The sequence below is a fragment of the Poecile atricapillus genome, chromosome 27 (genome assembly GCF_030490865.1).
Source record: "Poecile atricapillus isolate bPoeAtr1 chromosome 27, bPoeAtr1.hap1, whole genome shotgun sequence".
NCBI classification, from domain to species: domain Eukaryota; kingdom Metazoa; phylum Chordata; class Aves; order Passeriformes; family Paridae; genus Poecile; species Poecile atricapillus.
Window position 1 is genome coordinate 4,071,544 of NC_081275.1, and position 21,784 is coordinate 4,093,327.

The 21,784-nt window shown below is 54.2% G+C and overlaps 2 protein-coding genes and 2 gene segments (V, D, J or C); 1 reads left to right on the forward strand and 3 right to left on the reverse strand.

Annotated features, from left to right (window-relative positions):
- LOC131588814 (feather keratin Cos2-2-like) overlaps positions 1-15,656 on the forward strand; it is a 155,797-nt gene extending 140,141 nt beyond the window's left edge. Inside the window, exon 2 of the mRNA XM_058857809.1 lies at positions 15,330-15,656. Within this exon, the coding sequence (XP_058713792.1) occupies positions 15,339-15,656 (318 nt within the window). The 5' untranslated portion in view covers positions 15,330-15,338. The remainder of the gene's footprint in view (positions 1-15,329) is intronic.
- LOC131588716 (M1-specific T cell receptor alpha chain-like) overlaps positions 1-19,866 on the reverse strand; it is a 221,624-nt gene extending 201,758 nt beyond the window's left edge. Inside the window, exons 1-2 of the mRNA XM_058857643.1 lie at positions 19,818-19,866; positions 18,658-18,988 (exon numbers count right to left, since the gene is read on the reverse strand). Of these exons, the coding sequence (XP_058713626.1) occupies positions 18,658-18,988; positions 19,818-19,866 (380 nt within the window). The remainder of the gene's footprint in view (positions 1-18,657; positions 18,989-19,817) is intronic.
- Positions 2,941-4,712, reverse strand: LOC131588810 (Ig heavy chain V region 6.96-like). The segment is given in 2 exon segments: positions 2,941-4,270; positions 4,565-4,712. Coding segments are annotated over 2 exon segments (396 nt in total).
- Positions 8,215-9,635, reverse strand: LOC131588811 (Ig heavy chain V region C3-like). The segment is given in 2 exon segments: positions 8,215-9,196; positions 9,491-9,635. Coding segments are annotated over 2 exon segments (396 nt in total).
- Positions 19,867-21,784: the final 1,918 nt, after the last annotated feature.

Below are 21,784 nucleotides of genomic sequence, written 5' to 3' on the forward strand. Positions count from 1 at the left end.
GCAAGTTGATCAGGCTGCTCAAGCTGCTCTTTTCAGGTTTGGAGCAGATACAATTTCTCAGGACCATCTTTACCATCACCCTAATTTTCAACAATTTCTTCCTTCAATCTTTTTTGCATCTACCTTCTCTTTGTGTTAAACTCATACCCTTTGTCCAATCACTCCAGGCTGTGTAAGAAAGTCTGTCTCCATGTTGCTCTTTGTATATGTGAGGCATCTTCAAAACTCACCCCTTGTTGATCCTGTGAAAGGCTCTCAGGCACACTCATGTCTCTGCAGCTGATATAGGCCAGGGAGAAAACTGACTTTGCCTCCTCAGTCAGTGGTTTGCCACCTGAGCAGAGACACAAGGACCCTGAGCAGAGAATCACAAAGGGAATTTATTGTTTTATACTTTGCCTAAGGTGTGCCCTCACCTAGTCCATGGCAGATCCTGCTGCAGAGAAAAGCAGGTCAGATGTGTGCTGATCAGCAACTGCTGCTCACACAATCCCTGAGAGCTTGTCCTGTGCTGGATCCGTACACCCTGCTCCTGTGCAGGTGGTGCAGACGAGTGGTCAGTGGTGCAGGAAAGTACATCCTTCAAAACCCAGGCTCCATGCAGGGAGTGGAATTTCTCCAGAATTCTGGCTGATTCCACTTCTGGACAGAATTCAGTGTCAGGTTTCATTGAAGGATAAATCATCTACTCTTTTGATATGGAGCATTCTGAGGTGGGAAGAGCTGCCTGGAGGTGGGTGATCAGGACAAACGAGCCCAGGACAGAGCTCAGAATCTCAGGCACTATTTCTTCTTTTAAGCAGGGGAGTATTGCACTTCAGCTCTTGCTTTTCACAGCTTTTTTCACTGAGGACTTCCAGAAAGAAACTGTGCTACAGGAGTGTGGAGGATGACCCTGTGTCCTCCTCAGGCTTCAAGTTTCAAAACCGGAAAGAACAGGGAAACCTGCAAATGATGCAAAAGAAATTTAGGGTGGGAAAATGAAAGACACACGGAAGAATGAGGAGAGCTGTTCAGCATGGCCTTGTTTTCTGTTGTTTTCTGTGTTTGTGGTGTGTGTTCTTATGTCAGAACTTAGGCTGTGTTGTTGTTCTGTGAGGCTGCAGACACAGGTCCAGGCCCCCAAGCTCTCTCATAAAGGCTCTGCCTGGCCATCAGACTTGATGCTGTTCTTTCTGGAGAGGCAGAACGGGCATAAGGAAAGGGGAGCAGAAGAGGAGCCAGCTTTGCTGCTCCTGTGTGCCAATGGGAAGATAGGAATGAATTCTTGATGTTGTTTGGTTTCTGTGTGTTGATTTTGCCTTGATTATTCAACTCTCTTCATGTCAAAACATACATTTTCTCACTCCACCATTTTCTTTCTCTCCCCTATCAGAGTGAGGGTGACTGAGTGAGCAGCTGAGTGGGGCTGAGCTGCCTGAGGAGGCCAGAGACAGTAGGTGCCCACAACTTTGTCCTGTTCAGTTCTGAAAGTCCTCAAGAATGGCCACATGGCCAGGCCCGCTCCGTCTGGCCTCTCTCCACCTTCTCTCTGCCTGCACAACAGCTCTGCCCAGCCCTGCCCTGCCTGGGCCTCTGTCCCTGCACTCAGGCCCAGTCCCTGCTGGTCCCTCCCTCAGTCTGTGACACCAGAGACGGGGAGAGGTGGGGCAGGAGGAGCAGAACTTGAAGCTGTTGGTGCTTTCCTGGGTGTCTCTCATTCTGCATGGTGGTAAAAAACATACTGTTTGTTTGGAGGAAACGTTGTGGTGAGCAAAATGTGATGTGTCTCTGAGGGGCCAGCCCTGGCCTTTCTCTCAAGAAGTCTTGCACGCTGCTGATGGCATTTGGGAGCTGACCAAGGAGGCTGTCAGCTTGCCCTTCCCCTGGTCCCCTGGCCTGGCTCTGCTGAGCTGCTGCTCCCACATGGGACACCCCAGGATCTCAGCTTGGCTTGGCCAGGGCACCCCTAAGCCAAAGTGCTCCTCACCCTGCTCTGCACTCTGGCCCAGCAGCCAACTCAGTCCCCAGTGATGACACTTCTCCAGCTGCCTCCTCCTGTCACTGCCCTCCCAGACCCCTGCCCAAGCAGCAAAGGCAACCCAGGAATCTGCAGGGACCAGGCTGCTCAGCAGAGCCAGGACACTCCCTGCCCTGTGTCCTCCTCCTCAGCAGGAACCCAGGGCTCTTCCTAGACCACAGGAGGGGACAGCTCTGAGCCCTGACAGTGTCATTTTCCTGACTGCCACCACTCTTCCAGGGAGCACTGCCCACTGCACACAGTCCCTCCACAGACTGAATCCAGTCCCTCCTCTCTTTTTCTGTGTATTTGGATCCGGCCCCGTGTGGAAGAGATCTCCAGGGCAGAGGTGGCAAAGAGGAGTTGGAGAGGCTAGAGGAGCCCACTGAAAGTGGAGGCTTCAGGCTGGGGAAAGAAGCATTGGGATGCAGGCCCAGGGGGAAGCAGGTTGTCCTGGGACACATGGGGCTGCTCCAGCATGTTAGTGGTCACTCTGAGATAAGCTCAGTTGTTTAGAGCAAGGCATTAATAGTGCCAAGGGCACTGGTTTGCTCCTGGTTTGCTCCCAGTACATGGGTCATGCACTTCAGAGTTGGACTCAGTGATCCTTGTGGGTCCTTTCCAACTCACATATTCTGTGGTTCTGTGATATGCCAGGCTCCCTAGAGACCCAAGCCCATGGAACACAGGCCCCGTTTGGAGAAAAAGCAACTGAGGGGCTGCTTCATCCTTTTCACAGTTTGGTGAGGAGGGGAAATGGAGTGGGATATGCAGTGATAGGATGTAGGAATGGGACAGAGCTGCATGAGAAGAAGTTAAGGGTGGTTTATAGGAAGTGTTTTGTTGCTGAGAGTGGTCAGACACTGGAACAGGTGTCCTGGAGAGGTGGTCAATGCCTCCATCCTGACAGTATGTAAAAGGAACTTAAACAACAACCATGCATTACAACAAGAAGCTTTATATTTGTTTGAGGCCTGGAATGCTCAGGCAGTTGGACTAGGTGGTTGTTGTAGCTTCCTTTCAATTGAAAGAGTCTTGTTTCTCCCCTCTCCCTACTCTCCTCTGCAAGCCCCCAGGACCAAGGAGACCCCGTTTCCCTGACCTCAGGCACAGCCCACTCACTGCCTCTTCCCTTGCATGGGCTGGGACCCACGTGAACTTGCAGGAGGGGACACAGCTGATGTAGCTCAGGCACACCCCAAGTGTCTCTCGCTGTGCTACCTCCAGGCTGCAGGAATAGAGTGCACTGTCCCCCAGCTGCAGCCTGCTGATGGTCAGTGCCCCAGAGCTCTCGTCAGCCCGGCACGAAAACCTCCTGTGGGCAAAAGGGGCTGTGTGTCTGCAGGAGCCTCCAGAGCCCTGGCACTGCTGCAGGTACTGCAGGGGTTCACCAGGACACTGCCGGTACCAGGCCATGGAAATACAGGAGCCTTTGGAGCTGTAAGTGCAGTGGAGAGTCCCAGTGTTCCCTGCTGGCCATCACACTGCAGAGCTTGTTGCTTGGATCTCATCACCTCAAAATGCACCTGAAGGAAAATCAGAACCATTACATCACAGTTTTGCTCTCACTGGTGCAAGGAGATGGCCCCCAAAGGGTCAAAGGAAGCTGGCAAAGGTGTTGCCAAAGCCCAGGTGCTTTGCATGTTCCACTTAAGAAGGGGACCAAGGAGGGCAGAGTGGGACTGGAGCCAGGCAGTCACCAGGCTGATTGGATGACAGAAAAACCTTCAACTTCCTCTACAGAATGGAACATTGCAACTAGGACTCAGGAGAAGGAAGCCTCAGTGTTGGGAAAGGAGCTCTTGAGGAAAGGCCAGGATCACTTGTGGTGCGTGGGGATGGCCCCCGATTTCTTAGGAACAGCCCTGAACCACTTTGGAATCCACCATCTCCAAATTTCCTGGGTGCTGAGGCAGACCCGAGCTGGTTGTTGTTAAAGCTCAGCTGGGTTTCCTGTCCCCGTGTGAATAGAGCAGAAGTAGCGGGCAGAGTCGCGGGGCTGCAGGGTCAGCAGGGACAGATAAACGGTGGACTGGGAATTGTCCCGGGAAATCTTGGCCCGCATCTGCACTGACTCGTCAAAAGAAAAAATTGTCGGATCGTAACTAATAACGGACACCCACTCCAGGCTGCCTCCGGGTACTTGACGGTACCACCAAATTACATAATTCCTAAAGATGAAGCCGGACCCGCGGCAGGAGAGGATGACGGAGTCCCCGGGCGCTCGCAGCCCTCCGCCGGCCTCCTGCAGCCTCGGCTGTGCCCAGAGCCCTGCGGAGGGAGAGCGCAGCAATCGGGCAGGGAGCGAGCACGGCCCGAGGGCGCTGTCCCGGTGTCCCGGTGCCCCCGGGCCGGCACAGCCACAGCCGCCAGCCCCGGCCCACAGCCCCTGTGTGTGGCTGTGGCCCGGCCTTTGGCCGTGTTCCCTGCCCTGCCGCTGCTCCTGTCCTTTGGCCGCTCTCTGCCCTCGTCCCTGGCGCTGCTCGTGCTCCTGCTCCCGCCTGTCCCTGTGGCTGTCCCTCGTTGCCCGGCCCGGGCTCGCTGCCCTCCCCGCCCGGCTCTCACCTGGCGGCCACAAGGCCAAGGCCAAGGGCAGCAGCCACGGCCCCAGCGCGGCCGCCATCGCTGCGGGCCCCGGCTCCGCGGCAGCCGCACAGGAGCCGAGCGGAGCCGCGCTCGGGCCGCTCCCGCCCGGCCCCGCCTCGCCGGGGCAGCGCCGGCGCCTCTGCCCGCCCCGACACCCCCGCCCCGGGCCCCGGGCCCGGCCCCGCCGGGCGGGAGCAGCGCCGGCCGCGGTGCGGGACGGGCCGAGAGGCAGCGCCGTGTCAGGCTTTATTTGCGCTTTCTTCATTAACGAGCGTTGGACACATGAAGCTCTTTAACCTCTCGCTCAACAGTGTTCAGAGGCTTTTTTTCTTCTCTCACTGTCTCACCACTGAGTGCCTGCGGTTGGGCAATAAGCCGGGGGAGCACAGCAGCAGCGCTACTGCCAACTGAGCAAAGGAGTGCTCCACACTGTAATAAATGAATCTCAGAAAGAAAGGTCAGGGAAAGGAGCAGAAGGGACATTTAGAGTGACGCCCTTTGTCTTCCCAAGGAATCTTGTGAGAGAAAGACCATTTTTCCTAGAAATGGCTAAAAACCTGCCTATTTTATAGAGAAGTAGGGCATAAATTCTTTATTTCTCTTGTCTTGCGGACTCGGCTTCCTTTGCTTTTCATCTTTAGAAGTGGAACATCTCTCCAAGGTAGAAAGCCTGTGAGGGCCGGCCCTGTTTACCATGGAGAAGCAGAAGCTGCTTGGGGTTGTCCTAAGTGAACAGAAACATGAGGATGTGGCCAGGCTCTTCTCAGTGGTGCCCTTTGATAGGACAATGATCAATGAGCACAAACAAAAAATCACAAGAGGTTGTCACTGAACATCAGAAACACTTTTTCACAGGGACAGGGTGCCCAAGCAAGGCTGCTCAGGCACCTTGTGGAGTCTCCATGCTTGGAGGTATTCACAAACTGTTTGGCCATGATACTGGGGAAGTGGAGCCTGTGGAGAATCAGGGTGGGAGAGGGTCGATTCTGAAGGACAGCAGTGCTTGTGAAGGAACCACGGTGGTGCCATTTGAGTGCAGACTGAGGGAGGAAGGGAAAAAGAAGCAGTAGAGATAAAGGTCAGTGATTAACTGTTAAGAAATGATCCCACACCTGATTTCCCGTTGTCCCTCTGCTTTTTAGAGAGAATAGGCAGAGAATTCAGGAATGCAGCTTTGAGGATGGGCCTGGGAGAAAGCAGGGATAAAGTGATAACAAGGCATTTTGTAATTACTCACAGTTCTACTGTTAATCAAATTGGCAATAAATCAGAATCCCTGCAGTGTGCGGTAAAGGCCAGGAATGCCTGTGGGGCACAGTGATGGCACCTGACTTCTTGGAAACAGCCTTGAGACCAATTGGCTCCCTGCCCCTGGCAACTTTCACCTTCCCTGCAACCTCTGCCAGACCCTGGAAGGTTTGTGTTAAAGCTCATCTGCATTCGCTGTCGCCGTGGGCGACAGCACAGAAGTAGCGGGCAGAGTCCTGAACTTGCAGGGACCGCAAAGAGAGATGAACTTCGGATCGGGAATTGTCCCGAGAAACGTCCTGGGAAATCTTGGCCCGACCCTTCACTGCTGCCCCGTACTCCTCTGTACTGCTCGCGGGGGAGCTGATAACGGACACCCACTCCGGGCTGCCTCCGGGTGCCTGACGGTACCACCAAATTTCATAATACCTAAAGTTGAAGCCGGATCCTCGGCAGGAGAGGGTGACGGAGTCCCCGGGCGCTCGCAGCCCTCCGCCGGCCTCCTGCAGCTCCGGCTGTGCCCAGAGCCCTGCGGAGGGAGAGCGCAGCAATCGGGCAGGGAGCGAGCACGGCCCGAGGGCGCTGTCCCGGTGTCCCGGTGCCCCCGGGCCGGCACAGCCACAGCCGCCAGCCCCGGCCCACAGCCCCTGTGTGTGGCTGTGGCCCGGCCTTTGCCCGTGTTCCCTGCCCTGCCGCTGCTCCTGTCCTTTGGCCGCTCTCTGCCCTCGTCCCTGGCGCTGCTCGTGCTCCTGCTCCCGCCTGTCCCTGTGGCTGTCCCTCGTTGCCCGGCCCGGGCTCGCTGCCCTCCCCGCCCGGCTCTCACCTGGCGGCCACAAGGCCAAGGCCAAGGGCAGCAGCCACGGCCCCAGCGCGGCCGCCATCGCTGCGGGCCCCGGCTCCGCGGCAGCCGCACAGGAGCCGAGCGGAGCCGCGCTCGGGCCGCTCCCGCCCGGCCCCGCCTCGCCGGGGCAGCGCCGGCGCCTCTGCCCGCCCCGACACCCCCGCCCCGGGCCGCGGGTGTCGCAGGACGGGGAGGATCGGCGAGGGACGCTTCCAGCTGCGTAGGCAGAGGAGCAGAGGTGCCCCGGGAAATGAAGGCTGGTGTCTCGGGGCTACCAGCGCGCCTCCATCGCTGTCTGGTTCCTTGCTCTGTGAGCCCTTTCAATGCTATCGATGCCTATTACTTCTAAGAAAACCCTGCCAAAATTCTAATTAGTGCAGCAGTATAGAACATCATCAGGGTGGGGATCTGTGCAGTCTTCTGTGTCCTGAAATAGAGTTCCATCCGAGGCTGTGACATTGTGGGGTTTCCAGCATCACCCCACATGTAAGATTTCTAACTTCCTGTCACCTTTCTGGGGATGTTAATAAAACAGTTCTCTATTCTGAGAGATTAATGTAGTACCTTCTAGCTTTAAAGAGATCCAGCACCTCCTGGGGCAAAACATCATGCATCAGGAATGGTCTTCAGGAGTTAAAATAAAGGTAATAATCTGGAGAAAGGAGGCTCTCAATAAGCTTTGAGTGATCGTGGTGTTTTGGGGAGGTACCTCAGCACTGCTGGAGGAAAGCAAATGTCACTGCTATCTTAAAGAAGGGCAAGAAAGAAGACCCAGTGATCTTCCCTCTAGCCCTGAGATGCTGATTGAGCACCTAATCCTGGAAATCAGTTCTAAGCACATGGAGGACAAAAACGTTTGCAGGACTCAGCAAGGGGAACTTATATTTGACAGAATTTGATAATGAACTTCTATGCTAAATGACTGGCTTTGTAGATGAGGGAAGAGCAAATGTGTATTGTTTACCTTGACTTCAGGAAGGCTATCAGCACTGTCCTTCAAAATAAGGTACTCCTAAGAGAAGCTGATGAACTCTCAACTGAATGGGTAGATGGTGATCTGGACAGAACAGTGAACAGACAGACGATCCCTAAGAGTTGTGATCAGAAGCATGAGGTCCAGTTGGAAGTCAGCTTCCAGCAAGGCACCCCAGGGATCAGTGTTGGGTGCAGCCCTCTTTAACATCTTTAGCCATGATACAGAAGATGGAAATAAAGATGAACCCCAGCAAAATCTTTAAAGAAATAAGAGTAGTAGGAGAGGCTGCTACACAACAGGGTTGTGCTGCCACCCAGAGGGACCTCAGCACGCTGGAGAAATGGAACCTGAGGCAGTTCAAAAAGCTGTACTAATTTTCAGTGGGATAAAGTTATTTTTTTTTCTTCACAGTAGTGCTGATGACACAGGCAGGATCATGTTTTGGATGTTACTCAATAGTGCTCACAGAACATCAAGGCCTTCTCAGATTTGCATACTGCCCCAACGATGAGTAGGCTCAGGATGGACAAGATACTGAGAGAAGAAACAGCCGGAACAGGTGATGCCAAATTAGCAAAGGATTATTCCATTAGGTAACACATAATTTTCCAAAATAAGACTCAGAGAAAGAAGGAGGAAAGGGGCTTTTTGGAGTTATGGCATATGGCAACACAGTCCAGCCTCACAGTGTGAGGATAACCAAGCACCACTGCAGGTTGTCCAGGCACCTTGTGGAGTCTCCATGCTTGGAGGTACTCACAAAGTTGAGGTTTGTGACCTGAGGGAAGCGGAGCCTGTGGAGAAGCCAGGCTAAAGCAGGCTGATTCTGAAGGAGCCATATGAGAAGTGTGGCAATTGATCCTACACCCCTTTCCCACTGGCCCCGTGCCTTTTGGACAGAAGAGATACAGAAATCAGGAATGCGGGATTCAAGGAAACCTGGGATGAAGTGAGCCTGTTTTAATGCTTTTTGATGTTGTTGTCCCTCACAATTGTACTCTGTTTTATTTATATCTGTGCTTATTTATATCTACTCTATTTTAAATTTCCAATAAACTAGAATCCTGTCAGTGTGCAGTTAAAGCCAGGAACACCTGCTTTTGCTCTGACTCCTTGGGAAAAGACTTAAGACACATCAAGTCCCGGCCCCTGGTGACTAACCCTCCTTACATCTAACACACTCCATGCCAGGCCCCAGCAGGTTTGTGTTAAAGCTCAGCTGGGTTTCCTGTCCCTGTGCGAATAGAGCAGAAGTAGCGGGCAGAGTCGCTGGGTTGCAGAGCCCACAGAAGCAGAGATGGCTGAGACTGGTAACTGTCCTGTGAGACTGCGGCCCGACCCTCCACTGCTGCTCCGTACTTCTTTATATTGCCCGACAAGTTGATGAGAGACACCCACTCCAGGCTTCCTCCGGGTGCCTGACGGTACCATCGAATTATGTATCCCCCGAAGGTGCTGCTGGACAGGCGGCATGAGAGGGTGACGGAGTCCCCGGGCGCTCGCAGCCCTCCGCCGGCCTCCTGCAGCCTCGGCTGTGCCCAGAGCCCTGCGGAGGGAGAGCGCAGCAATCGGGCAGGGAGCGAGCACGGCCCGAGGGCGCTGTCCCGGTGTCCCGGTGCCCCCGGGCCGGCACAGCCACAGCCGCCAGCCCCGGCCCACAGCCCCTGTGTGTGGCTGTGGCCCGGCCTTTGGCCGTGTTCCCTGCCCTGCCGCTGCTCCTGTCCTTTGGCCGCTCTCTGCCCTCGTCCCTGGCGCTGCTCGTGCTCCTGCTCCCGCCTGTCCCTGTGGCTGTCCCTCGTTGCCCGGCCCGGGCTCGCTGCCCTCCCCGCCCGGCTCTCACCTGGCGGCCACAAGGCCAAGGCCAAGGGCAGCAGCCACGGCCCCAGCGCGGCCGCCATCGCTGCGGGCCCCGGCTCCGCGGCAGCCGCACAGGAGCCGAGCGGAGCCGCGCTCGGGCCGCTCCCGCCCGGCCCCGCCTCGCCGGGGCAGCGCCGGCGCCTCTGCCCGCCCCGACACCCCCGCCCCGGGCCCCGGGCCCGGCCCCGCCGGGCGGGAGCAGCGGGGGTTGCTTGTGGCCATAGTGTGGAAACGACTCCTTCCACTCCTCCCCTTTGTCCTACACAGCTTCCTTCCACACCTCAGAGCTCCCCACTGCGTCCCCACAAGCCCTGGATCGTTCTTCCCAGGTCTTGCAACCTATTTTTGCCGGGTTTTCCTGCTGGCTGTGCCACTGGGCGACCAGTGACTATGGGCTACGGGCTATGTCCACTGTGACATCCACTGAGGGCAAACTGCAGAAGAACAGTGGGACATGGTGGTAGGGAGATGCTGGGGCTGCACAGACCTGCTGGAGCTCTCAGGAACAAAGCCTCCTTGTCATCCTTCCCAGGGTGGGAAATAATCCCAGAAACATAAGAGTCTGCATAATCAGAACTGCTGTGAATTTGCAACCCCCAACTTTCCCTACATTTTCCTGCCTGTATTCTTGTTGGTCCTGCGTGAGTCACCTTCAGCCCATGCTATGCTAGAGTCCTGTTACTCCTTTGGCATTCATCTGACTTCTGAACCTAAAAGTGAGAAACCAGTTAAATTTCCAGGACCCCCTCGGTCCTTTCCTGTTGTTCTAGGCAGGACACAAAAAGGTGTCCTTCAGGTCCCAGCAGCACGGTGATGCCCAGTGTACTGCAGTTAAGATTTCCTGGTGGGAAAACCTCTTGTGAGCAACAGGACCAGTGCAGCTCCAGGAGCTCTCCTCATAGAATAGCCCAAGCTGAATTCTACCTGGGCTCTGGGATGCCCAAACCAATTTGTCTTTGAGTTTCCAGCTCTACCAAACAGTGAGCCCAACCCGAGGTAAACTCTCATAATGATCAACATCTTCATCTTTGTCTTCAATTATTTTTCATTATCTGATGATCTCAAAACACTGTATTAAATATACAGAACCTCTTGCCTCATGGACTGCAGTGCTATTGGTTGCTTATGTATTTTGTAGTTTTACTAGGCTTTCCTTAGCTTTTCTCTTCATTAGTATTTTCCAAAGTAACAGACTTCATGCTGGCTGGGGTGTGGGAGGATCTCATCATTTAACCATGTGCAGCAGGGGAAGGTTACCCTGCCCAATGCTGAAGACATTAAGGTAAAAGCTGCTGTTGTCTTATTTGGCTGCTTTGCAAAAAGGAGCAAGATGAGGGTCTGTGGTTCACTGGGTTCTTGTGTCAGGGCTAGGGCTGGCCAGGAGCAAAGCAGAGACATGGATCCCCTGGCTCTGCCCACAGCCTCATCAAGGCTTTGGACAGGGTGCCCCAGCAGTACTGGATTCTGCAGTGTCAGCTCCCTGGAAGGACAGGTAAGGATTGACACTGACATTGGATGTTATGTCCAGATATGTTGATTGTTTTCTTGAGGGATGTTTGTTTCTGTATGAAGAATTAAGAAAAGTCATGTTTCAGCTCATTTGCAAAGGGTTCCATGGTCCTGCCTAAGTCACTGCTCCAAATACCTCTGCATAGATGGGAAAAATATAGAGAAAATAGAGAATATAGAGAAAAATAGGGAGGAGTTGGGATGGGAGAAGTTGGAAAGGCTGGTATAAGAAGGAGAGGATTTCAGACATGAAAGCACAGCCAAAGCTGGAGGATGTAGAGCCTCACCCCTCCTGTGCTGTTGGTGACACAGATTTTGTACGAACGGAAATTTGGCTTAGCTTAAGGTGGTGCCTCAGAGCGCAGTAATAAATCGCAGTGTCCTCAAGAGAGACTCCTGCTATTTCTAAGGGGGCTGTCTTATTATTGTAGACTACCATGGAGAATCGGCCACTGCGGTACTTTTCATTCTCTGTAGTTTTATGTGCTTGAAGGAGAAATCTCAAAGTACTTCCCGGGAGCTGGCGGTACCAGAAGAAGTTCAAATTGGTCTCACTCTCCTTAGTGGACTGACAAGGAAGAACCACTTGCTGTCCAACTTTGACTAGCACCTCAGAGAAGAATTGCTTCAGGGGATTACCTCCAACAAGACCTGCAACACAGGCATAAATGTGTCTGCAGAGAAGTTTGCTTTCTTCTCTCACTTGCTCTGTGTTTAAGACTGCCCCAATCTTTGCTATCTTTCCAAAGGAAATGAAAGTTCAGATATCTATATCCATCCCCCTTCTACGTTTCTCCCTGATCTCATCCTCTTGTTGGTAGACACCTCCAAATAACTTACTAAAAACCATGAGAGACAACAGGAAGGACATGAATACACCCACCTGTCTGGATTAGCAGGACATATGCTGGAACAGCCACGGTGAAGATAATTTTTCCCATCTCAAGAACACTTTTGCTTCACGAGACTCTCAGCACACAGCAGAACACTCTTGGTAGCACAATGAAAAGGCACCACCCTGCAGAGAGAGTGCAGTGCACATGTGATGCAGTCATTCCTCTGCAGTGTGGAGGGCTGGGATGAGGCCCATACACATTTTGCCTTTGCTTATTTCCACAGCAGAGAGTGGACAGTCTCAGTGGCTTCCTGTATTTTTCCTTGGGCTTCCTTCTCTGTCCATAACATTTACTTTGTGAGGCAACGTCTCTGCCTTGCTGCAGAGTGTGTCTGCTTCTGTGTGCTCCTTGATGGTGGGCGGGCTTCTGAAAGCACAACAGCTCCTCAGAGCGTTCTCAGAGCATTCAGGGCTCTGGGAAACACAGGTGTCATGTTCTTTTCAAAGAGTTTTGGGTTTATCTTAGTTTAGACTCTGATATTTTGGAAGCAGCTGTTAAGTGTTTCTCCATACATGATGGCTCAGGAGACAAGGGAGGAAGTTTTTTGGTGAAGAAAGGGTATTTAAATGGGTGAACACAAATTTCTAGAACAGGGTTATGTAGCCCTGGTTCCAGTGGATTGGCTTAGTGCTGGCTGGGGGAGACCAAACTGAGGGCATGGTGAGGAGGAGGAATCTGCAGCCCCATCCACAGTGCAGTTCTATACCTGTGCAAGGCATAAGGGCAGAACTTGGAGCTTTCCAGACACTGTTGGCACAGTGAAAAGGAAAGGGACTGAGATGGGGACAGAGACAGAAGGTAAAACCCTGGTGTGTGAATTTTATGAACAGAGAAGTGCCAAAGCGCAGCTCCTGAGCAGCACCTCTCTCCCTCTCCAGCCTCCTGGCAAATCCTGAGCTTTTGCTCTTTCTCATTTTGGTGCATTCTTTGACTACAACAGAGAGACAGATCTTCACTGCTGGCCATCTGATTCTGCAGCAATGTACGTTTTATCAGCCAAGGCTGCAAGGTGAGAGTGGCCCTGTCAATCAAAGATCCTCAGCTGAAATTTGCCCAAGTGGTGAACATCCCCTGGCCAAAGCAGCCACTGTTCTTCAAGGACCCCGCGATGCCCCAGAAGGTACCCAGGCTCACTGCTCCCTGATGATCCACAGGACCAGTGATTGCAGTGCAGGGTGCAGATGTTTGTGACAGACTGCCCAGCCAACGTGAGCACTTTGAAAGCTACAGTGGAAAGGAGCTGGTTTGGTGCTGTGCCTGTGGGAGGGCAGTAAGACACTTCTGTTCTCCCCTTTGGACACAAGGGCAATATCCTGCACCTGGGGAGGAACAACCCCTTGCAGCAGTATGTGCTGGGAACTGCCCAGTTGTTAAGCAGGTTTGCAGGAAACAGCCTGGGCGGTTCTGCAGGATACCACACTCAGTAACGCTCCCTTGCCTCAAAGAAGGGACTCATAAGGCAAACCCTGTCCTTTTGTACTCTTTAGCACTTGGGACAACAGCTGTGTCTTGTGCTAGTGAGGAACAGAGACGACTTCCAGCTACAGGGATGCACTCCAAATACTCTCATACTGAATTAAGCTAGGAATCCAAACTATTATGAAGACATTCTTGTAGGGGCCTGAAATCAGCAGAAAAACTGAGCTTTACAGGCACAGGATAGAGACAGCTGGAAATACAGAAGGTTGCATTTCAGTGCCTCTGCTGTGGGCAGATCTCTGCCAGGTTTGATCTGTTGCTGTTCAGCAGCACTGAATCTTCTTCTGGTGCTGGCTGCTTTGTGGAGCTTTTGGGCAGAGCAGCAAAGGGAGTCCCTGCTGTGAGCAGCAGGTTCCCATGTGAGGGAGGACACACAAACACACACATGCTCATGTGACTCACATCACTCATGCAAAAATCTGCACCCAAAACCACTTGCAGAGATATAGCATGCAGAGAAGTCCAGGCAAGAGAACACGTGCAGAAACATGGGAAACTGTGCACTCAACTGGGGATACCCTGGCGGTAGCCCTGTCAGGAATGCTGGAGCATTCTGGAGATGGGGAAGGCCCCAGATGAGCTAATGGTGCTGTTTGAAGACTGCACAGAGGGGAGGTGAACTGGGAGCTTTGAAGAAAACATTGTATTCAAGGAATCAGTGATCATGGGCAATTCATGTCTGCTGTATTGGGCCTTGCACTGGAGATTTGGGAAGCCCCTACGGTGCCCTGTGCCTGTCTATGGGTGTCATGGCAGAAATAACTTTACAGTGTGTAAGGAGAAAATGTATGATTGTTTTTTTGTTTTCTTTGTTTGTTTGTTTGTGGGATTTTTGTTATACAGAATATGAGGCACCAGGGTGTGGGAAGGAAGCAGAAGCTCTTTCTGGTTGGTCTTTTCCAAAGACACTCACTGTGTGAGTGTCTTTGGAAAGTCCACCAGGGTCTGTATAATGCTGCATGAATGCAGGATTCCTAGCATCTTAAAGAATGGAAGGTTTAATTCCTATCTATGCTCTTGTTTTTATTCTGTTGCTAATACAGTCCCTTTATAATGACATTTGCTACCAGACCTTTCTTTCTGAGATCAGGGAGGGACCCTGCACCCCTTCTTCCCCTGTGACACCTCTCTGATACAGAGGAGGAACAGACAAAACAAGCCAGCAGAATTTTCCTGATACAGTGGTAGGTGGGATATGGTCAAACCCAGGAACTGGCCACTTCTTGCCGACAGGGCCATAAAGACCCCAAAGGAGTGGCCCAGACTGATATCATGTGCCTTTTCTGGACTTGTCCAGCAAGTGATCTGAGTCTCCTGCCCACACTGATGTGTTTTGATCCAGAAATGCTTGGGCCTTTCATCTTGTCACATTAAAAAAAAAAAAGAAAAGGGGCTTAATAGAGGAAGCCAAACCCCAGTCCATGGTATCAGCTGGAATGTTTTGCATTCAAGATTAATTTGTCGAAAATTATCACCTCCTCAAAGGATGCCTCTGTCAGTCTAGGGCAGTAAAGGTCCAGAAAAGCCAGCCCAGCTCTTTGCTCTCCCATCTCTTTCTCTTGACTCTTTCTTGGGAGTCAGGTGAGTCTGAAACTTTCGCCCTGTTTTGTCTAAAAGGAGGTCTCAATTCAAAAGATCTCTCAACTGAGACCAGCTTTTTCCTGTGACATGGGGTTTCTTGTCATGGGAGGTGGAGAAGCTTCAAAGTGCAGGGAGGCTGGGACTGTGATCAGTTGTTATTTGGACTTGGAGTGTGGGCAGTGGCTGCATAGGAGCTGGTGATTCTTTTTAGGCTCTGGCAGGATGAGGCCAGGGAGCCCTCATACATCTCTGCAGAGCATCCACCTCCTGGCCCTGCATGTTATTTGACTCCTGATGTGGTTACAGGCTGCTCCTCATGTGTCTTAATATTTTGCTTTTTCCCTGCCCTCTCTCCAGGTGCTCCTCATGCCCCAAGACATGTCCTGCATAGAGAAGTGCCAGCCCTGCCAGCCCTGCGGCCCCTGCCCGCTGGCCAGCAGCTGCAATGAGTGCTGTGTCAGGCAGTGCCAGAGCTCCCACGTCGTCATTGAGCCGCCTGCTGTGCTGGTGACCCTGCCCGGCCCCATCCTCAGCTCCTTCCCACAGAACACCGCCGTGGGATCCTCCACCTCCACTGCCGTTGGCAGCATCCTCAGCTCTGACGGAGTGCCCATCAGCTCCGGGGGCTTTGACATCTCCTGCATCACTCACAGTTATGGTGGGAGAAGGTGTCCTCCATGCTAAACCCACTGGTGCAGCCCTCACAAGGATCCCCAGGAACCCAGAAGCTGATGCTGGACTGAGATCACAGCTCCTGGCCATCGAATTCAGAGGTGCTGAGCAACCAATGCTGCTCTTCCATAGGGCAGCTGGGAGTCTCTGAAACCATGGCTGGTGTTTGATTTCCCTGTCTCCCACCTTTCTCTTGTCTTCTGTACTTTTGTGCTGGAGGAACCCTAAGCCAGAGCTACCAAGCCCAGAGTGGAACAGCGAACAGGAGTGATCCTTCACTCTTCCTAGGAAGCCTCTGACCATGGGCTTTGAACAGTTCTGACAGCTACTGGAGGCACACAGAGTTCCTCAGAGACCTGCTGGAGCCCACAGACCCTTCCCAGGGGCACACACACACCACAGACCTCCAGCAGTTTAGGTCAGCTTAAAAATCTGATGCTCAAGCACTCATCAAGAAGTAAACTTGCAGCCTTTGAGGCTGGATGTCAGCGGGTGTATTTTTCACCCTGTCTCCTGGGGTCAACTCCAAGAATTCCGAGTTCTGTAAAAGAAGATTGGGTCTCAACACCGAGCCATTTTGAGAAGCACTTGAAGATGCCCAAGACTCCTACGTTGCCTTTTTTGTGGGTGGGGAGCTTGAAACGCTGCTGGTGCCAGTGTCGGTTCTCGAGTCAGTTCCCATGCTGGTGTCAATGCCGGTGTCGGTGCCAGTTCCGGTGTCGGTTCCGATGCCGGTTCCGGTGTCGTTCCAGTGTCGGGTCCTGTGTCGGTTCCGATCTCGGTTCCGGTATCAGTGTCAATGCCGGTGTCGCTGCCGGATCAAGTGGCGGCTCCGATGTCGGTTCCGGTGTCGGACGCCCCCGGGGGCCCGTGCGGGGCTGTGCGGGGTCGCTGCGGGCGGGCTCGGGGCACACCAAGGAGCTGCGGAGCCGCGCGGGGCCCGGCGGGCTCGGGGCAGCGCCCCCTGCTGGCCGCGGCCGGCGCTGTGCCCCCGGCCCCGCCCGGCCCCGCCCGCGGCGGTTCGTGCCCGGCCGCAGCCCCGGCCCCTCTGCCCGTGCGCCCAGCGCGCAGTAATACACGGCCGCGTCCCCGCGCCGGGGCCAACCGAGCCACAGCGCGCTCGAGCGCCCGTCCTCCGACACCCAGAGCTCTCCTGCGATGTCCGGCAGAACCTTGGTTCCTCTAGCGATGAGTGCGAGGAATTTGGGTTCTCGGCCCGGGAGCTGACGGTAGAAATGGATGAAATCCTCGATCTGCTTTTTGGGGTGTGAGCAGCTGATGTTGACGCCGCTGCCCTCGGTGGTCTCCAGTGACGGCTCCTGCTGCACCTGGGATCGGCCTGAAGGCACTGCCGAGGACAGAAAAAGGACAAACCTGGAATCCTGCATTGTCCTACTGCGCAGTACAAAGCCCAAAGAAACCGTTAGGAGCTTACAGAGATGGTGAGGAAAAACAGATCCCAGAGGATGTCAAGATATGCAGGAAAAAGCAATGTCCACTAATCGTTTGTGGAAAGATAAATGCCTGAATGACAGGACGATCGGTAGAGTCACTGGAGACCGGGAGAATGTGGGAGAAAGCACAGAAAGAAAAGTAACACGGGGGCAGGACAGACTTGGTGAGTTATAAAGAAGGAACGCTTGAACAGGACTGGGCATAGAATAGAAACCGGAGATTTCTGCGGGAGCATGGGATGGAGAAAAAGGAGGGAGGAACGGGAGAACAGATCTCGGGAAGAGGTGTAGGAAGAAGCCGGGCAGGACGGCAGAATCGAGGGAGCTGCGGGATCCCCCCAGTCCCAGGCGCGGCCCCTCGGCCGCCAGCCCCGCGCACCGAGCAGCAGCGCGGCCAGCGCGGCCAGCGCCGCGCCCCGAGCCCGCCGCATGCCGCCGCTCCGCCGGCCGAGCCTCGCTGGCCCCTGAGCCCCGGCTCTGTGCTCCGGCCGTGCCGCCTCCTGTCGGCCGCCGCCAGCTCCGCCCCGGCCGGGCTCAGTCCCCGCCTCTGCGAGCCCCGGCCCAAGGAGCGCCCCAGCAATTGGGGCATGGCCGGGCCCAAGAGGCAGCTGTGTCCCATGGCACAGCCCAGCGCCAGCGCACGGGCAGCAGATCCGCTCCGCCGCTGGCAGCACACGGGCGGCAGCATTGCCGAGCCTCTGGCCGTGCGCACAAGGCACAGCTGCTCCTTTTGCCCTGTGCAGCGCTGCTGCGAGCGGCTGTGTCCCGCCTGGGGCCGAGGCCAGGGGGGCTGCGAGCCGTGCTGGGGCCCCGGCCGTGCTGTTCGTGCTGAGTTCAGCCGAGCGGCCGAGCTGCACTGAAAGCGTCCTTGTTGGGCCTGAGACCGGCATGAGCCGAGCGGGAGCTTTGCAGGGGCAGCAAGAGGAGGGCTCAGAACGCAGGGGCTGCATTTCAGCGCCTCTGCCCTGCACACATGTGGAGCGGGCAGCTGCCGGCCCCACTCAGCTGCACTCGGGCTCCTTCTGAGCCTGGGACGCTGCTGCTCTGTGCTGTGCAGGGCCAGAGCCGAGCTCAGGCTCCCTGGCCCGGTCAGGAAATTCCCTCCCGATGAGGGACACACACCCGGACAGACACAGCTCGCTGCTCCCCACACTGGAGCCACAGCCAAATCTGTGCTTCACGCGTGTCCCTGCAAACGGGGCTGCTGCAGGAGCGCCCAAGGCAGGAACACACACCCAGCCCTGGGCTCTGCTGAGGCCATGTGGGGCCAAGAGCAGCAGGGCTGGAGTGTTCAAGGACAAGGTCCCAGGCAAGCACAGGGGATATTTATCTTCACTTCGAGACTGCACAGTGAAGAGATGAGTCAAAATAATCAGAAACACTTTCTCAAAAACTCCTAGGATGGACGTGGTGCAAAACCATCAGAGCATTGTACAGGCGTGGAGATGCAACATCAGGTGAGCCCTGGGCTGAGCCCAGCGTCCCTTGCCCAGGCTCAGCCCTGCACAGACACCTCCCCTCCCTCCCTCCCTGCCCTGGGTTGTTGCACAGCCGGGGACGCTCCCTGCCCCGGGGTGTCTGTCACAGCACAGAGGTACAAGGCAGTGTCAGAGAGCTGCACTTCCTCCACCTTCAGGACACTGTATTTCCCCGTGGTGTTGAGGTGCGTGGTGATCCGGCCGCTGTGCTTGGGGCCAGAGCCTGCTTGATAGGAGAGCAGCTGTGGGGCTTGGCCTTTCCGCAGCTGGTACCAGAGCAAGGCATTAAAATAACTGGTCTGGTATTTGCAGGTGGTCTGGAAGGGGTGTCCCTGCTTCACCATGACTTGTCCATCGTCCTGGGTGACCGTGATCTGCCCTGTGGTGCCTGCAACAAAGTGAAGGTCAGCAGCTCCACGTAGAAATGATACAGAAAGAAAGGTGAAGTGGGAGGGAAACTCTGGTGGATAAAGCTGTCTTCCCTGCAGGGAATTCCTGAGCTATGCAGACAGACAGGCGAGAGTGATTTTGGGCAGGATTTCAGAGTTGTCAACACAAGAGGATCCTGACAAGAGCTGGGCTGTGTCCCATCTCCTACTTCTAGTGCCCCTAGGACCGGGGAACAGTGACTTCTGTGTGCTCAAGAAGTCTGAGTAGCCATTGAGGTACAGAAAAAGGATTCATCCTGCTTTGTCATCCCTGTCTCCTCTGAGGACTCCTCAGACCCTGAGTCGACACAATGGTGAGGTTGGAAAGAAGGAGCCCTGGTTGTGTGTCCAGCCCAGAGAGCGCTTGAAGCCGTGGCAGAGCTGTGTGAGCCTGGAGGCAGAACGGGACACCCTGTTAATGTCAGTGAAATGAGAGCTAAAAAATGCCTGGGGCAGGTTTGACAGCGTCTGGGAATTCACATTAGAAAGGGGGGGACAGTGGGATTGCAGAAGCAGCTGAGATGTCCTGAGGTGACTGCAGGAGGGTCAGAAGAGCCAGGAAGAGGGAGATGTATAGGAGCAAAGAGAAAAGACAGAAAAGCGGTCTCAGGTTTCTCTTCTCTCTTTTCCCTATTCCTTTTCAAATTGAAGATTTTCTTGAGGAAACACTTGCAAAACCACAAAGAGGAGCCGATATTTCTCAGCCCTTTCCCTCTATTCAGTCCTGTTTCCCCACATGGTGCTGATAAGGCTGTTGAGGGTTTCCTGGGGGGGAAGAAGAAGAAGAAGCCTTGGGGAAGTGCTGGGACTTACCCCGGAGCTGTCCCAGGAAGAGGGTGAGGATGAGAGAGGCGAGGTGCATGGCGAGAGCGAGCTGCGTGTTTGCTGAGTGAGGAAGAGTCCGAGAGCACGGCGCAGCCCCGAGATCGCCGAGCTGCTGGAAACGCCTCTCTGGGGGAGCAGAGGAAGCAGCAGCGGCGGGAGCAGGCAGAGCCGTGAGCTGTCCTTGCAGTGCCTGCAATGCTCCTTCTGGGTTTCTCGCTGGTCCAGCAGCAGCTGCCGTGGCTCCCTGAGCCATTGGCACTGGGAGCATTCCGTGCCTCTGGGGCCTGACTCACGGCAAGGGGCTGTTCCTGCTCAGCTCGCAGGGGAATCCTCACCTCCCCAGCTGGAATGGCCAGCTCTGCTGCACAGCCAGGGCCGGGCATTGGGGAGGGCAGAGCCTTCTTCCCCACTCAGCTTTCTCCCCTGTCTGGGGTCCTTGCTATTTCCTCTGGGAACAGGAGACTCCTCTGTCTCTGCCTCTGTCTCTGCCTCTGCCTCTGCCTCTGTCTCTGTCTCTGTCTCTGTCTCTGTCTCTGTCTCTGTCTCTGTCTCTGTCTCTGTCTCTGTCTCTGTCTCTGTCTCTGTCTCTGTCTCTTCTCCCCTGTCCTTGTGCATCAGCCGGGGATAAATGCCTCTCTCCCAGGTCCCTTACTCCAAGCCCCTTTTCCATGTCAAATTGGATGATCCCTTCCTGGTCCTTTTGGTTTTCTCTAAAACGGGTTTATCACAAAAAGATTCTAGAATGATATGAATAATGCGGCAGATTCTTATTGCCAGTAGAATTGGTGATATCAATGGTAATGATATTGGTTGTAACAGGAACATTCTCACGCAGCTGTTGCACCCTCCCCATGGTTTAGAAGGAGGTTTCTAGAGAAGTGGGGGTCCCGAGGGTGTCACAGATTTTCCATGTGAATGTTTACCCTCCTTCGGGCTCCTTCAAAGCTTTTTCCTTCTTGAGCTTCAGAGCAGAGAGAAGACGATCAGACACGTACAGGGAGATGAGGATTCCTCCCAGCATTTGTGCTGAGAAGAGAAACCTTCCACCATCCTGGCTGATGCCAGAGACACATCACTGCCAGTGTCTCCATTCCTATGGATTCCATCTCCTCTCTGTCATCATCTCTAAGCCCTTGTCAGTGACAAAGCTCAGCCTGAGGCAATTCACAGGCACACCTGCTGTTTCCTAAAGGGCCATCAATTAGAGGCTGGTGAGCTCTGAGCTCCCTCCTTTTGTCCCTTATCAGCTACTGTCATATTGATGTCATTGTGTGCTTTGTTTATCACTTTCCCTTTTCCCTGTTCTCCCCTTGGATAAGAAAATGGACGCGACGTGAGGCTTAGTGAACCAGGCACTTGTAGCTTTCACATGCCCTGACTGTGGTCTCTGCTGAACTGGCTCAGTGCAATGAATTCCTGAAGATGCTGAAAGGCTCCTGTCCCCCAAAGAGAACTGGGGTCTCTGGAGCAATTCTGTGAAGGAAAACCTCATGTGAAACTCACTTTTCCAAGTGTCTACCTCAAACACTTGCAGCATTGCTAAATCCTGGCATCTCCATTTCAATATAGCTGAGAGGTTGCTAACGTGAAGGGAATGGGACCAATCAGTTTCAGCTGGAAGGTGACTGTGACAGAGACCTCAGATGGTCAGACGTGCTCTGCCACTCCAACCGATTTATTGTTTTCCCTCCCACATGTTCTACTGTTTCAGGGAGATGCTGAATGCACATCCAAGGGTGTTTGTGGACAGGTGAGGATGAGAAGAAAGTGTAGAGCAGTGAATTGCAGCCTCGGGTGGAATTGAAAGGACACCTGCCTTAGGCATCCTTGTGAGAATGTGCTGCTTCTTGTGCACCTTGCAGGATGGAAGAGAGAGGTTTCTGGTGGGACTGAGATGATGGAGATTCGTTTGTCACCTCCGAAAGCCCGGCTGCAAATCCCTCTCATGCCATGGC